Source organism: Alexandromys fortis, unplaced genomic scaffold, assembly GCF_014885135.2.
Source record: "Alexandromys fortis isolate MF-2015 unplaced genomic scaffold, M_Fortis_MF-2015_v1.1 scaffold_14, whole genome shotgun sequence".
Taxonomy (NCBI): Eukaryota; Metazoa; Chordata; class Mammalia; order Rodentia; family Cricetidae; genus Alexandromys; species Alexandromys fortis.
Genome location: NW_026067910.1, coordinates 15,120,240 through 15,137,613, shown reverse-complemented (window position 1 = coordinate 15,137,613; position 17,374 = coordinate 15,120,240). Strand labels below are relative to the sequence as shown.

General features: G+C 38.0%; 1 protein-coding gene across 1 annotated transcript in view; it reads left to right on the top strand.

The window, feature by feature from the left end:
• Positions 1-17,374, top strand: part of Themis (thymocyte selection associated) — a 170,578-nt gene that overhangs the window by 70,288 nt on the left and 82,916 nt on the right. The window contains exon 4 of the mRNA XM_050138243.1: positions 10,845-11,896. Within this exon, the coding sequence (XP_049994200.1) occupies positions 10,845-11,896 (1,052 nt within the window). The remainder of the gene's footprint in view (positions 1-10,844; positions 11,897-17,374) is intronic.

Sequence of the window (17,374 nt, the reverse complement as noted above, 5' to 3'; positions counted from 1 at the left end):
CTTAACATAGGTGAGGCCCAAGGCTCAATACCATTCAAAATAGGAGCCTTGAGTGAGTTGGGTTTGCCCTCATAGAGTTGTTTCGAAAGGAAATGAAATAGTACTAAAGATCACTAAAGAACTTAAGATCACCAATCAATTAAATTCAATCAACTGATTTTGAACTAAAGGTATAGAAATAGTTTGTGTGATCTGATTTTATAAAATATTGAGACCACTGCAAATTTTAGAACTCACAGTAGCGTTCTGTTAGCCGTCCCAAAGCAAGCAACTGAGATGGGTGACTGAGTTTTACTTACTGTTCATAAACAATAGATAACATTTTCTCATTTTCAAATCAGTGAATTTTCTAAAATTATCATCTTCTACCTATTACCTGCTTGCAAGTGAGAACAAACCCAGAACTCAAACATGTGGATTGAGAGGTTAGAACTTTTAATAACTTTGGATCAGGAATCAAGGGCTCATAGTTGTATGGGAGGTAGTCAAATGATGCAAGAACCAACTTAAAGATTCACTGCAAAGACAACTTTTCAGAAAGTGGATAAGTGAGTGGACATTCAACACAGCTGCGTAAACAGAGAAAAATGTAAGAATATACATGGCAGATGTGTGTGTGTGTGTGTGTGTGTGTGTGTGTGTGTGTTTGAAAGCTGTTTCTATAATCAAATAAGGAAAATCCCCTTTCTTCCTTGTCTTAGAGTCCTGGCAAGGCCCATCCTCCACATGAACCCTCAGATCAGTAAAGAAACTGCAGGTGTGAAAACCTTTTATCCCCCATTCCCACACACATGGCTAGCAGTTTAGCCATTATACAATTCTAGGTGGACAACAGTTTTCTGAAGTCTCCACTCCTCCCTCTTCCGTGATTGCCTCTGAGGGACTGTGGCTTCCTGTGGTCTCCACTGTGCGCTGTGGTGGTCTATTTTTTCATAGTGATGATAATTTTGGATCTGAAAGTTTATGTGTTTATTTTCTGAAAAGATCTTTTTTTTGATATCTTCTCAGTAATAATTGTGTTCTGTCTTTAACTTCCAATTACAAATTGGAACCCCAAACCAAGGCTTCTTTGTCTTGCTGCCGTGATTTGGTTTACCTTCATGGAAATTTCCTTAACTACAGTTCTACCATAATGATGAATTTTAAATTTCAGATCTCATATTTTTATTTCTAAGAATTATGTAATAATGTAATATATCATTTAAAATATGCTGCCCCAATTTAGCTTTAAGAATGCAGTATGGTATTTTATTCTAGAGAAATTTTTATATTTTCCCATAGTTTTAACGCTATTACCTGCATTTTATAGACTTCACTTGGTTTTTGTTGCTGTTCTGTTTGTTTTATTCTTGCTTCAAGTTTGAATTTATCATTCTGATTAAGTGGTTCCATTAAGTGCCTGCTATTTGTCACATGTTTTTATTGACATGTGGGGCACTTTTAAAAAGTTCTAGCGTAGGTACCACCTATATATAGTCTCTATGTTTATGAATTCTAGGCTTTTTTTTACTGTAGCTGGGCATTGCCTGTACCAGTTCTATGATTTTTTTTTTCTTCCGGAATTTACTTAGTTTCACTGAGATGTTGGCCTGCTGTCTCCTGAGGTTATATTTAATCTCAGTAGCGAGTAGGTGAAGGACTCACCATGGTCTCTATGCTTTTAGACTTAACACTACTGGTTCCCAACTGAAAAGTTCTTCTGTTACCCCAGGTTCTGAGGTCCTTTCCTGTTTTGGCTCTTGGTTCTTTCCTTGATGCATCATGAAATTCTGGGATGCCATGATATCAAACACCTGTGTATAGACTAGTTAGCATCCATTTCACTTATTTCCTTACCGCTAACAGAAATATCAAACGGCAAGCAGAAGAAGGCAAACATTTCTTTAGGTACATATTTGTTTTTAGACTACCAAATACTAAGATTTTTTTGTTAGTATTCTTCAGAGAAATATATGCACGTATATATACATATCCATATATATAGTCGGTCAACATATGTAGTATTATTTATTTATTTAAAGGAATTGACTTTTGCACATGTGGCGTGGATAGTAAGTTCTTATCTTGTAGGGTGGAATCTCAGGTGTGAGTTAATGCTATAACTTGAGGCAGAATTCTTATTTCCAGGAAACCTTTTGCCTAAGAGTTACTTGCATAGACATGGCATCTTCACAGCCAACCTTAGGTTAGTGCTTAATGAAGCAGGAATTTTAGCCTAATCCTGTTTACATGTAAAAATAGTCATCATGTGGCTGCATAGAGAAACCCTGTCTTAAAAACAAACAAACAAACAAAAAACACAAATCAATGGAAAAATATAGTGAACTATATCATCTAGTATAAAATACTTTTATGACACATTTTCTTTTGATTTGATAAAAAAAGAACAAAGCTTGAAAAGTAAAATGGTGTAAATAAAAATATCAAGCACACATATCTTCATTTTTAAATGACTCGATTTCTCAATGAGGGTCATGGGATATTTTCTTCAAATATCAATTTTGGAACACTCCTATAATATTATTTCTTTGATGTTTAAAAATATGAACATGTATTACATGAGCATAGTGGTGGCCACTGTTTTTTAAAATGTGCATTGGTGTTCTGCCTGCAGGAGGGTGTTGGGTACCGCGGAACTGGAGCCACAGACTGCTACGAGCTTCCGTGTGGGTGCCCACTTTTAATCTGAATTTTGGGGAGGCATAGGGAGACAGATCTCTGTGAGTCTGAAGTCAAGATGGTCTACACAATGAGTTCCAGGATAGCCAGAGTTACATAGTGAGACCCTGTTTCAAAAAACCCAAATATAAACAAACAAATAAGTAAAATAAATTTTAAAAACCTTAAAAATTAAGTACATAAAACATGAACATGAAAAGTTAGAGGTGACTATCTAGAAAATCCCAGAGTATAACCTTTGTTCACTTGAAATAAATTTGAATAATTTTTTTAAAAAAAATCACAAAATAAGTACCAAGAAAATTTAGGTTAAAATGGTTGAACTAGAACCCAAATTTTAATGTAAGAGTCTGAAATAACTCAGAACTGAGAAATCACCAGTCAGACTCATAACTGAGGTGGAATAAAGAGTATTATTCATTCCAAGAATGTAACAAAACTATTCACTGGCTGATATATGGGGAGGGAATTTATAGAACTGCTGTCATGATAAAGCAAACATGTAGCCTTAAAAGGCAACTGACAAAGAAATTAAGCTTACGAAGTGAAACCTCCCAATGGGTAAGTAACCAACCTTCCTATCAAATAACAATACGGGAGAAATATAAGTGGGAGGAAACCAACCATGGCTGGGACTTATGAGAAGAACTTGCTTTGCGTAGCATTCCCCGCTTTCATGTTCTCAGTAAGACCATCCAAACAAATGTTCAGTTTTCTACAAGTGAAAATTATGTATCCAAGGAAACATGAATTGCCCAACACCAACCAAGATTAAATGTAATTGTTTGTTTTCTCTTGAAAGACACTTTTGAGTGAGGTTCTCAAAACTCAGACTGAGATAACAGGGCCTCTCTGGTGGGCCATGCATAAAGGCCTCTAAATAACATTGGCCTTTGCCTGAAAAAAAAAAAAAAAAACAAGGAGGGGTGTGTGTGAAATAACTCAGGTGCACAGAGAGGAACAAATCTTGGTTTCTTGGAGAAAATGGAATCAAATTGTTTTTCATAACAGCTCCCTTCAGATAACCTGATAACATACCCGGCCAGAATAATTCATATTTACCCAGAAGGAAAATTTGGAAAGTCTAAACTACAATTGTCAAGTACATATTGCTTCTCCTTCAGTCTAGTTTCAAACTAGAAAATTTGCAACAAATACCTCCAGGAATGCCTCTCATGCCGAGTTACTGCTGCCTTATCTGTCTATCATTTTGAAGTCAAAGACAGCGCTTCAGCAAGTGACATTCTTTCTCTATCCTCTTTATCAGGGAAGAAGATTGTACTTTTCCTATTGTAAAATAACAAATGCTTGTTAAAAGAACTCATAACACACACACTCATACACACACACACACACACACACATACACACACACGCAAGTGCATACACATGTAAACACCCAGAACTATATTTTACAAAATGTAATCGGGTAATCAAAGTGATTTATAAATTTATTTAAAATGTGATTTTTCTACTTCTACTATGGATATTTTAAATAAAAGCATATGCTGTTTTCTGAGAAAAATGAAAGAACAGGAGAGATCTGGAGCCGATTCTTTGCTGTAACAGTACTTACATAGGAATAGTTACAACTACTCCACATTTAAAACATAGGATACTGAGTTTTGTTTATTTGCTCAGCCTTGGTGATCTGCCTGCTAAAAACAGAAGGTTTCAATTTATAACAAAGAATTCACAATATCTTGTGTTCATGTTATTTGAATATGATATTCCTAGACGGAGATTTCGGGTATGTATTGTCTTCAGTGTTTCCCATTAAATGAATTTTGGAAAGCGTTCTCCTGCTACTTCTAACACTTCTTCTGTTCCCCATTTTCTCTTCTTCTTAGGGTTCCCATGTCATGACACATCTTTTTTAACTGTCCCACAGTTCTTGGCTTCTCTGTTTCATTCTTTTCAACCTTCTTTGCATTTACTTTAGGACATTTTATTAGCTTATCTTCTAACTTCTCTATTCTTTGCTTGGCAGTATCTAGTCTATTATGTAATTCATCTTTGTTTCTGTTCCAATTACTTTTTTTTCCTAGAACTCCCACATTTCTTCTGTATTACCCATTTTTTTTCTTCAATGCTTCTCTTTGCCTACTGACCATTCAGTAAATACTTGGTCAGATATTCCAAACTCTTCCACGTTTGATAATGAGGGTCTCGTGAGCTCAAGCTGTCTTGAAGATACCGTGAATTCCTGTGTTGAAGGGAGCTGCTTGTCTGTCCTGGCCACCCAGAACTGAAATAATCACACAGAAAACATATTATTAAATCACTGCTTAGGCCATTAGCTCTAGCTTCTTATTGGCTAACTCTTACATATTAACTTAACCATTTCTGTTAATCTGTGTTTTGCCATGTGGCTGTGGTTTACCAGCTAAAGTTCCAAAATCTGTTTCTGGTGGAGCTCCATGGCTTCCCTCTGACTCCACCTCTTTTCTCCCAGCACTCAGTTTAGTTTTCGCCATCTAGCTCTGTTCCCCTATAGCTCTGCTCTAGGCCCAAAGCCTTTCCTTTATTAACCAATGGTATTCACAGCATACAGAGGGATATCCTCTATAATTTCTGATTCTCCTGCTTCCATCTTCCAAGGGTTTGGATTACAGGCATGCATTAAACTTGAATTGGATTTTGGTATGTGCTTTTTGCTTCATCAAATTTCCTTTTGTCTTTTATAACTTATCTTCTAATTATTTACCATGGGAAGCTGAACAGGATGTTTCATGTGGAAGAAACAAAGTCAAATACTGAGTAGTGTGATGTTTCTATGTTTATAAGGCTATGAAGAAGGTGTTGTTTTTTTTTTTTTTTTTTTACTGTGCATGTTGTAACTGTGTCAAAGTCTACAATTTCCTGTAATGTCTTTGGTCAGTTCTGCTTCCATTTCTCTAGGGACACCTTTGTAGTTAGGATCTTAGATGTCATTCTTTCATTCAGAATCCTGTTATTGTATAGGAGTAGTCAAAAAAATTTTGCAGGTGAGGTAGTGCAGTATCATATAATTATGGTTCAGTTATTCAGTGAGCATTTGTGTCTAGGACATGGTTTTCATAATCATAAGTGTTTCTCAGCTCCTGGCTCCCCTTCTTACAGGGGTGATAGAATGTTTATCCTTAGCTGGAGTGGGTATTCCCCTTCCCCTATGTGGTTATAGAAGAGGTTGTGGGTATTTCCATTTTCCCAAGTAGAAACTAAGATAAAATTGATTTAGGTTGGTAAGTCCTTTCTTCCAGTTGACTAGGCTTTGATAAAACCTCACATGCTGGTTAGATTCTGATAAAATAAATGTCCCTATATCAGTCTTTTAAGGAGATCAGAGGTTCTTGTAACAGATTTTTTTCTTCACTTTAAAAAATGCACAAGGGGACTTTCTCTAGTCTTCACCTAGAGAGCCTGGTGTACTTTCTGGAAAGAAGGTTCATGAAAGAGTAGGGGGTCTCGGTAAGCACAGCCTTTCAGTGTTAGTCTCCAGCTCATTCTTAGACTCCCACAGCTAATCAATATCCCTTTAACATTGTCACCAGGGTCAGTGATCTGTGACACCGCATCATCTATGCTATAGTTTCAGGTGTCCTGCTTCCTTATGACCTCCCCTCTCTGAAGGACCTAGAGCATGTTGCCTATGCTATTTCCCTTTGCATTGGCATACACAAAGCAATTTTGTTCCATGCTTTTTGTTTGTTGGTTTGTTTGTTTGTTTTTGTTGAGTAATAAAGTTTTGGGCACAGAAGAGTTCACTTTGCCAATATTTTTAGACTCTTACATCTCTATTATTTTATAGAAGTTTGACAAATGCTCATTCTATAGAGTAGATCATTGAATGAGAGAAATTACAACTTTAAGGGATTCATCTTAAATGAAGTCCAACATGCTTTGACAGTAAAACTATTTTACCTAATGAAATTTTAAGTGGAAGTATATTTTACTTAATCATTACTTTTGGTGTTCATTTAAAGGACATTGGGGTCACATCTGCTTTTCTCTCATTTTATTCTTTATGGAATAAAATGATGGAGACATCATTCTAGATTGGAATGTATTGATGGACAAAACAGTGAAAGACTTCTGATGATAGTGAATATGCTCTACTTTGAGGTAATAAATAATAAAAAAAAATGTAAGTTCTGTGAAATGATTGGAAGTTAAACAAGGCATGGTAACTGCGGAAACTGAGGACACAGGGCAGGCAAGGATTTTCATTGTAAGCAGGACATTTAGGATAGATTACATTGAGGAGCCGGGTGGTTGTGGTGCATGACTTTAATCCCAACACTAGGGAGGCAGAGGAAGGCAGATCTCTGTGAGTTTGAGGTCACCCTGGTCTACAAGAAGTAGTTCCAGGACAGCCAAGGCTGTTACATAGAGAAACCCTCTCTCAAAAAGGGGAGGGGGGAGGTTAGAGTAGATTGCATTTAGGAGGCAATGATTGAGCAGATTTGAAGAGAGCTCCGCCATGAGGACCTTTAGGCATATGAGTCACAGCATGCAAAGAAAAAAGAATTGACATGATCTCAGAGAGAGGTCAGTGAGTTCGAGTGAGACAACTTAGCAGTGGAGATCAAAGCAGTACTAAGGACCAGGTAAGGACTTAGCTTTGTTTGATACTGTGGTCCTATGAACAGATGGTAGATACAATTGATTTAGGACCTAAAAAGACTATCTGTCTACTCTTTTGAGATCTGGCGTTATGAAGACTCATTAGGAATAGTTGCAACAAACCAGGTCAGAAATAATGTGGCTCAGACAAGAATTGTCTTGATTGAGGTGATGGTCCACAGGTAGTAGAAAGAAAGAAGATTTGAAGGCACCTCTGGGTTTGGTAGAATGAAGAAAGATAAAGAAGGTGGAGAAAGCATTGGATAATGTTCGCTTTGTGAGGTAGGGCAGACTTTACTTCAAACATGTTAATTTTGAGGTACCGAGTATATGTGCAAATAAAGGTCTTAAATAGATACATGGAACTGAGGGGCATTATTTGGCTAGAACAGTAACAAACAGATGCTATTTAAGGCACATGAACATGTAATGTGAAGGTGCTAGATAGAGAACTGTAGGTGAAGGGCGTAGATAGAGAACAGCAGCCAAGACACTTTAAAAGGCATGTGTATGTGGGCAGTGGGTGGTGTGGAATGAAAGGAAACAGGAGAAAATGAGAGGGATCATATGTAGAAAAGGGGAAAATTGATCAAAGTAGAAGGAATCAAACCTGCTTTGTCAAAGGCTATTGGTATGTTATGCAAAATGATACGGACTAGGATCACTTTAAAAGAGTTATAAATGGAAGGACCAACTCACAGTAACTTTTTATTATACTCACAGATTGGGGCATGTCCCAACCCTCATCAGAACAACTTCATTTGGCAGTAGATGGAGGCTAACACAGAAACAAGTCATGGGCCAAAGTGTAGAGAGCAAGCGACTGTGGAGTACTCAGACCTAAATAAGGACCTCTATATCCCACCCCTTCTCCCAAACTCGTGAATTGTTGCTGAAGAGGGTGCAGAAAGACTGTAATACCCAGAGACAGTGCATGGCTACAAGGAAACAGTACTTTCTGCACACAGTTGGGCAGCTGTCATATGAACTCATGGCAGTTTCGATAGCATGTATGACGCTTGTGCAAACTCAAGCCAGCCCAAATCGTAACACAGAGATAGAAGATGAGCATAGAGTCTCATTCCCGGCTGAGAAGCTATTGGTAATTAATAGCTGCTGGGAAAGAAAAATTTGTTTTGTTTTTAAGAGCATTGGCTTCCTGTAGCTCTAATATACTCTACTGGGTGGCTATACACAAAAGTATATATAAGCAGCCCTAAATTTGACTTGATGGATTTAAAAAAAAAAATAAATGAGGTCTCTAAGTTGGGTGGGTATGGTATAGGGGATGAGTATGGGAGTAGATGGGGAATTGAACACAATCACAATACAATGTATGAAAATCTTGAATTACTAAAAAAAAATTAAGAAACAAAAAGAAGTACTGAAGGTCAGTAATTGGACATTGAAAATTTGAATATAGGGGTTATTCAACTTGGCCTGAGATGTCTTCAGAGGCCATGGCAATCTCCAAAAATAAGAAAGCTACTCTTTGCCCACTGCACCCACTGTGAAGCAATGTAGGTAAGGACATGGCTTGCAATATGGCCCTGATATTCTCATGGGATTATTCAGATATCCCTCAAAATCCCAATGACATCTAGTCTACCAATTTATACTTCTTCCGGTGTTTAAAGAATAGGATGGCCATCTACAGCTTATTCTAAAGTTCTGAAAACTGGTTATTTTTATTCAATGAACAAGATTTTAGTTTATAAAAGTGCCTGGATTTAAGAATTCCCATGAGACATATTATTAAGTTTGGGAATACGCTTTATAAAATAAACTGAAAAATAAGAGAAATTGGGGTTTATTTTTCTTAGAGCTCTTTTTTTTGTTATTTCTTATTTTAAATGAACCTATAAATTTTACAGCACTTTATTGTAGAGGTCACCAGTTATTTGACTTTATTTTTCTACTAAATAAAATTATATGTTTTATGCTATGTCATCATAAACTCTATTTAAAAGAATATATGGGACATGACACACCTTATATAGGTTGTATTTTCAAATGCTGAATGAATGATTAATGATAGTTAAAAATAACATGCAATGTTGTATACAAAAAATATATTCTTTTTTCTTTCTTTCTTTTTTTTTTTTTTTTTTTTTGGTTTTTCGAGACAGGGTTTCTCGAGCCTGTCCTGGAACTAGCTCTTGTAGACCAGGCTGGTCCCGAACTCACAGAGATCCGCCTGCCTCTGCCTCCCAAGTGCTGGGATTAAAGGTGTGCGTCACCACTGCCCGGCCGAAAAATATATTCTAAACTTTTGCACTTTTCTTGTTCAAGACATGGTAAAGTCTCTAATGTGGTGTCACATGCCCGTAATCTTGACACTCGGGAGGAAAAGGCAAGAGAATTGCTACACTACTTGGCGAGGACTGATTGGGATATACAGTGAGTACCAGGTCATTAGCCTTGGTTAATGAATTAGGCTGTCTCAAACAAACAAACACAATAATAAGAAATTTCACAATACACAACTGTAAGCAGTTTCACCTTACCCACTCCCCACCCCCCCAGACAAAAAAAAGCAACAACCAACTGACCAAGCGAACAAACAAACAAAACACTGACTTACAGTAACTAGAGATAGGTGTTAACAATATAAATTTATGAAAATGTTTATAAAACTTGTATCAGAACGAAGCCAGAATATATGCTGTTATGAAATCACTTTTAATTCAAAAATATTAATAGCAATACTTTCGGGTAAACTAAGTATTATGTAACTGAGAATAATTAAAAACTATGTACACAATGTTTTAAGTGATTCCGAAGTCTCAAATAGTTCTTAGAATCCCGAGTCACTTGTTCTCAGTGATATAGCTGTTGTGTATCCACCATCTTGCCACGTGTGTTCTTTGTCTTTGACCCACCCTATAACTCCAGTTCTATTTAGGTAAAATATAGCGCTAGTGGGGAAAAAAAAGTTAATTTTGACATTTGAAAAAATGCCATACTTACTTTTTTGTGTTTTTTTGTTGTTGTTATTGTTGTTGTTTTGGTTTTTGTGTCATGTGTTGTTAAGCCATATAGGATAAGATTAGTGTTAAGAGCTGTGCTTGGGGCCTTATAAATGAGCTTCACCTGAATTACCAACCTGGTTTCTGTAATGATTTGCATACAATCCCTGGATCTCAAAATTAAGACAAATCAAACAATGATAAGATGCACATCTATTTATTTACATTTATATTCATATTCATATATATATGATACATGTCATAATACAAATATATAATTGCAAGCCTGAGTAGCATTTGAGGCAGGAGAGTGATGGTCATTTGTAGTAGTAAGGAGGAAGTGGTTTTTGGTAATGTTTATAGGGTATGAGGGATTAGATAACGTCTATTTCTTAAGCTAAACATGTTGGCTTATGTATCATTTTTATCATAAAATTTCAAAGCTGAAAAGTCTCACATAAGCAAAATTATATCATGATTACTTTAGTTTCTTTATCCCCTTCTAATTGAAATTTATCTCTGGTTTCAGGAGACCATTTCACAGAAAGCACTTTGAACAAAATGTCAGTTGTCTTTTCCTTTTCTTTTTCAGTTCAAAAGGACATAGTCCGGCTTCTCCCCAGTTTAGACGTTGAAGTCAAAGATATTACTGACTCTTCTGATGCTAACTGGTTTCTTCAGCTACTGTCTATTGAAGATCTTTTGGAAATGACCAGCAAAGAGTTTCCTATAGTAGCTGAAGTCATCGAAGTAGTTCAAGGGAATCAGCTGCCTCAGGGTATTCTACAGCCTGGGCAAACAATTATTATCCACAAAAAGTATCAGGCTTCGAGGATCCTAGCTTCAGAAATTCGAAGCAATTTCCCTAAAAGACACTTCTTGATTCCTAGTAGCTACAAAGGCAAGTTCAAAAGGAGACCCCGGGAGTTCCCAACGGCCTATGACCTGCAGATATCTAAGACTGAGAAGGAAACTCTCCATGTGGTAGCCACCAAAGCCTTCCATACACTTCACAAGGAACTGTCCTCTGTTTCTGTTGGGGACCAGTTTCTAGTGCATCACTCAGAGACCACAGAAGTTGTCTTTGAGGGAACAAGAAAAGTGAACGTTCTGGCCTGTGAAAAAATCCTCAGTAAGTCCTACGAGGCAGCCCGGCTTCCTCTGTACATGGAAGGAGGTTTTGTAGAGGTGATTCATGATAAGAAACAGTACCAGATTTCAGAGCTCTGTACACAGTTCCGCTGGCCCTTCAATGTAAAGGTGTCTGTGAGAGATCTCTTCATGAAAGATGACATTTTGGCCGCTACCCCAGGACTGCAGTTGGAGGAGGATATCACAGACTCTTACCTACTTGTTAGTGACTTTGCCAACCCCGGAGAATGTTGGGAAATTCCCATGAGCCGACTGAATATGACTGTTCAGTTAGTTAGTAGTAGTAATTTGTCTATGGATACAGGACCAATTCAAGTTAGGACTCTGGTAGAAGAGATCACAGAAGAACAATATTACATGATGAGGAGGTACGAAAGTTCTCCCTCACATCCCCCGCCTCGTCCTCCCAAGAACCCCTCAGCAGAGGAGATGAAGTTAACCTTGCTCAGCTTAGCAGAAGAAAGAACAATAGATCTTCCCAAGTCTCCCAAGGTAAGACATCACGGATTTTTCTTGTCTAGACAATGAGTTTCGAGTTGCTTCTGAGTTTGCTTTTTACTTGCTTTTCTTTCTTTCTTTTGTACCGATTTGAAAGAAGCCTGTCTGATGCCTGTTAGATGAATGAACATCAGCAGAGGAGAAAGCTGTTGCAGCAGTTTGTTCTTGGAGATTTCACCAGTAGAAGTAGCATGAAATCCGTATGGAGTTAGAAATAGAGGTGATGACATTTGGCCACGGCTGCGCAACATTGCCATTCCAATTGACAACTGAACATGTTTAATAAGAGACCTCAGAAAGAATTTCCTTTGATTTTGGAAGTGTGGTTCATTTTTCTTAGGTAGAATTCTCTTAATACTTCACCCAGAAAATGAGCATACAATAAACTCCCATCTTCTGGTGGGGGTGGGGAGGGAGTAGGAGTTTACTAGTAACATGCATCTCTAACTCATGCCTTCGTTGTGTTTTGTGTGCAGAAAGATGTAAAAATATCTTGGCAGAACTATGTGTGAGAATGTGAGCATCTGCCCACATAATGCCTCTTGGAATTGTAATCTTTAGCAGTTCTACTGAAAAATAAAATCAATAAACCTACAGGCACCATGGGATCTCTATGGAACTGGCAAATCCACAACCACTCAAGATTTTAGACAGTAGTCCAGTATTATTTCTACTTGATCTTGATTCTTAATCACTGCCTGCTGGCTACTTGAACTAAGCTTGCCCCCACCTAGGGCATACATGTTTGTGTGTGTGTGGCTGAGGTTCTATGGTTTATGGAAGGGAAGTGTGTTCTGTCCCAACAGATTGCTAGAAGTACAAGAAAAACAAAACAATTGGTAAAAGAGATACTATCTATTCTTGCCTCATCTTTAGGAGCAATATTTGCACTGGGCATCAAGACTTGTATATAGATGTGGATGTGCTTGTGGTTGTATATAACAAAGACTATTCTAATTGTATGCTAAAGGAATCCTTAAGGAATACTAAACTCATTTTCTCTACCAGGGGGGAAAAAGATAAAACCAGCAAAAATTTCCTTTTTGGAAAACTATTTTTAAAAAAATAACCAAAATAAAACAGTTCCAAAATAACATTGATTAGCTAAAGTAAATGGTTTGTTTGATTTTCAGACTTAGCATATATTTCTCACTGAGTTTCAAAGATACTATCACTGGTGGTCAAGGTGTAAATCTAGAATTCCTAGGTTCTTGGCATCTTATTTCAAGAATAAGGCCAAAAATTCACATATTTGCAAATACCAAGAAAGCAATGTTCAAAGCAAAGCCATGGAACAGATCTCTGTCCAGTTCTCACGTGAATTTATGGTGTTGAGATCTGAGCCTCACTCAGAACAATGATGGTTTGTGTTGTAAGAAACTGCTTGTTCATCCTGGCTGCCCAGAACCAAAATAACCACACAGAAACTGTATTCATTAAATCACTGTTTGGCCCATTAGCTCTAGCTTCTTATTGGCTAACTCTTACATCTTAATTTAACCCAATTCTATTAATATGCATATCAACCATGATGTCGTGGCCTACCAGCAAAGTTTCAACACATCTATCTCCATCTACAGATCCATGGCGTCCCTCTAACTCCACCCTTCTTTCTTCCAGCATTCAGTCCAGTCCTCCCCACCTACCTAAGTTCTGCCCTATCAATAGGCCAAGGCAACAGTTTCTTTATTTGTTAATAATAATCACGGAACACAAAGGGGATGCCCACATTATGTTTGGAGTTGGTGAAGAGTTGTCAAGATGTTTTTATTTGAGGAGCAAGAATTGAGGGGCAGCTTAAATTTGAAAGACTAAACTGTATTAATTAAACCACTGCTTGGCCATTAGCTCAAGCTTCTTATTGGCTAACTCTTACATCTTAATTTAATTCATGTCTAGTATTTAATATTTTACCACAAGGCTCGTGGCCTATCAGCAAGGCTGCAGCATGTCTGTCTCCTGTGGTGGCTCCATGGCTTCTCTCCAGGTCTGCCCTTCTTTCTCCTAGCATTCTGATTAGTTTTCTCTGCCTAACTCTGTTCCCCTATAGCTCTGCTATAGGCCCAAAGCAGTTCCTTTATTCATTCATGGTAATCACAGCACACAGATGGGAATCCCCTATCATTGGTTGAGTTGAAGGGCGGGCACATTTGATGCAGTAATATTGTGACAGACTTCATATGACAGAAAAAGAAAAAAAGGTTAGAGCAGAAAACAGGGATGATGGGTGAAGGGAGATGTTGGTAGATGACTCATCCAACCGTTGAGAAGAATACACAATTTCTTGTTTCAGTTAATTCCATAAATTGCCATGTGGGTAGAAGCAAAGCATTGTTATTTTCTCTGAAATCTCTTAAAAACATCACTGATGTTACCATTTACCCGTATTCAGAGCTACTGGTCTACTCATGTTCAATAATTTTTACCCACCATGGAGCCTGGGGTTTTCTCAGTGGATTGTAGATGGAACACAGCAGATCAGTCAGTTTCTGTGTAATGTACCCAGAAGTGTTAAAAACCAGCGGGTTCTTATTGCCCTACTGTCACTCTCCCATGTCTTTTATATCCCATGGGATGACTGCACTAATGCTTTTCTCTCATGTATGATTTTGAAATAATTGGCTTTAAGATTTTTTTTTTATAATGCTTAACATTAGGGAGCAGCCATTTAAAGCAACCCTCTAAGTCTTGGGGTTTTACATGGGATACTGTTTTAAATTTGAAGAACAATTTGTGAGGGTTATTCAGAGTTTAAATATTAAGACTCATTTAACTTACTAAAATGCCTTTTTATATGCACAGAAAAGAGTGTTAGATGCTTCATTATGTGGCTTTACTTTTGCTTTCCTAATGGGTCATTAACTTTACTAGATCATTTCTTGCATTGCTAAACAACAGGGTAGATGTATAGGTAGGCTAAAAGTAAGATTCTACAATGTGTTAAACATTAGTAAAATCCATCTGTGGCAGGCATCTGTGGTCAGTTAGGAACACTATGTGTTCATCTAAGATGTTTCTAAATTAAGAATATATGGGGACATCTCATAAGAACTAGGTGAATTAAATAATTCTTTGCCATAATAAGATTACCAAGTATTCTCTTGTTTTGGCAATACCTCAACAAGGACAAATGAAACGGCAATAGAAACTTGAAAACTATGATTTAAGTACAGGCAGAAGCATATGAAAAGACACTGGATATCAAGATCAACTACATCAAGTAGTTTTACATGGATTTTATCATTTGCTATTGTAGTCAGAAGCTGCTCATTCATTTCCCAAAATAGTTACATAGAAACTATATTGATTAAATCACTGCTTGGCCATTAGCTTAGGTGTCTTTCTAGCTAGCTCTTACATCTTAAATGAACCCATTTCTATTATTTTATATTTTACTATGAGGCTCGTGGCCTACCAGCAAAGTTCCAGTTGGCAGCTTGAGTCTTTCCCCTCTGGCAGCTACATGGTGTCTCATTGACTCTTCCCTCTTTGTCCCAGTATTCAGTTTAGTTTTTCCGCCTAGTTCTATTCTTCTCTGCTGCAGGCCAAATCAGATTCTTTATTCATTGATGTGGGAGTGTCATATATCAATCTGTTGATTTCATTGGTTAAGTAATAAACACACTGCTTGGTCTCATAGCTTAGAACATAGGTGGGAGGAATAAACAGAATAGGATGCTGGGAGGAAGAGGAAGTGAGCTCAGACTCGACAGCTCTGCTCTGGAGCAGAGACGCCAGCTCTGCTCTCTGAGGCAGATGCAATGAACTCCGGCCCAGGATGGACGTAGGCTAGAATCTTTCCCGGTAAGACTGATGCCACACAGATTATTAGAGATGGGTTGATGGGGATATGAAAATTAGCCTGTAAGGGCTAGAGTTCATGGGCCAAGCAGTGTTTAAATGAATACAGTTTGTGTGTTGTTATTTCGGGCATAATCTAGCAGGCGGCCGGGGTGCTGGGGACGCAGCCCCGCTGCTCCTATTTCAACAATTCATTAACCAAACATATTCACAGCATACATATGGGAATCCCACATCATGCTGTAACAATGTTAACATATTAGTATATGGGTAATAATGCCCATAATCTAAATGTAGGTGGGGATTTCCAGGAAATCTGTACAATTCTTTTATGCTGATGACATAATGTAAAATAAAACCTCTAATTTCTATGCAATTAGAGTCTTAATTAGACAAATACGTGTTATAAAGGGGGTGAAAAAACAAAACCTTGCCTCTACTTCTACTTTGAGTAGGGAAACTCCTGCTCACAGGTAGGGTTTCTGTGTCTGAACTAGTTTCAAATAGCTCTGAAGAACATAGACTCGATGGGGTTTTGCCTGTCATGGATATATATGGCTATAGCTTTTGAGCACCACAAAGGAGAAATGGAACTTCTATGTTCTGATGAAAAGGCCTATAACCAGAGAGCAAAACAAACCTTTGGTTGAAAGATGAGTTATTCCCCATCTTCAGAGACTGTAGCTGGGCCCAGAAATCTTACATTTCATGAACTCTGTTTGGCCGTTTAATGCTCCTGTGTCCACTTGTTCCTGGAATTTCTAGACTTCTGTGGACAAGAACACCCACAGGAGACATTAAGGCAAAAGGCAAGGGGGAGGCAGTGATGCCAAAGTTCTGTGCAACAAGCAAAGTTGGAATGCTGCTGCAGAGCCAGAGCTGGGACTGCAAAAGGCAGAAGGAGAGCCAGGGTCTGTGCACTGCAGAAACAATACTTGCTCATCTGCTGCTACTGGCCTGTCACTTCTGATCTTGGCTGCGACAGCAGAATCTTATTAAAGAAATCCAGGCTTCTGGGCTACATGGAGAGGAACATGACAGACACTCAGTTGTAATTGACAGGATTCCATCCCAAATTCTGTGATTTTTGTTTTCTTTCTCATTCACTGGATGTGCTGTAGGCGTTAGGAGTATCGAAAGAGACGTCTGTCAGAGAAGCCGTGAATCTACTTTCTTTCTAAGTGGAGATTTTCGTCAGAGCAGTTTTCAAAGACCATTGGCATTGAAGATAGAAACAGACATCTTAAAAACACTCCACATTTGAATCTGGAGATAAGACAAATGGAGGGCATGGGGGAGTCTCTCAGAAAACATGGCAAATCTTAGGAGATACAAGTTTTACACATAAAAAGATCAGATACTTACCTCTTGTTCTTACAGCATGACACAGATGAGTAAGTCAGCACTTTCAAGTTACCTGAGTTAGGAGTGTACCCCTCTGGAATGTAAATTACCCAGAAACCAGTGAAAATCATGGGACAATTGGGCTGAGCATGAAAAAAAAAAAAAAGGAAGTGTTGGGTCAAAAACTGGCCAACCTTGAGTCACAGCTGGACCCGGTAGATCTGTGTCCTCTGTAGTGTGCAGAGCCCCTGAAAGCTGTTTCTGACTTCTCCAAGTGGGAGAGGAGTACAAAGTTAGAAAGTTTGGCTTTGGTCATGGTGTGCTACC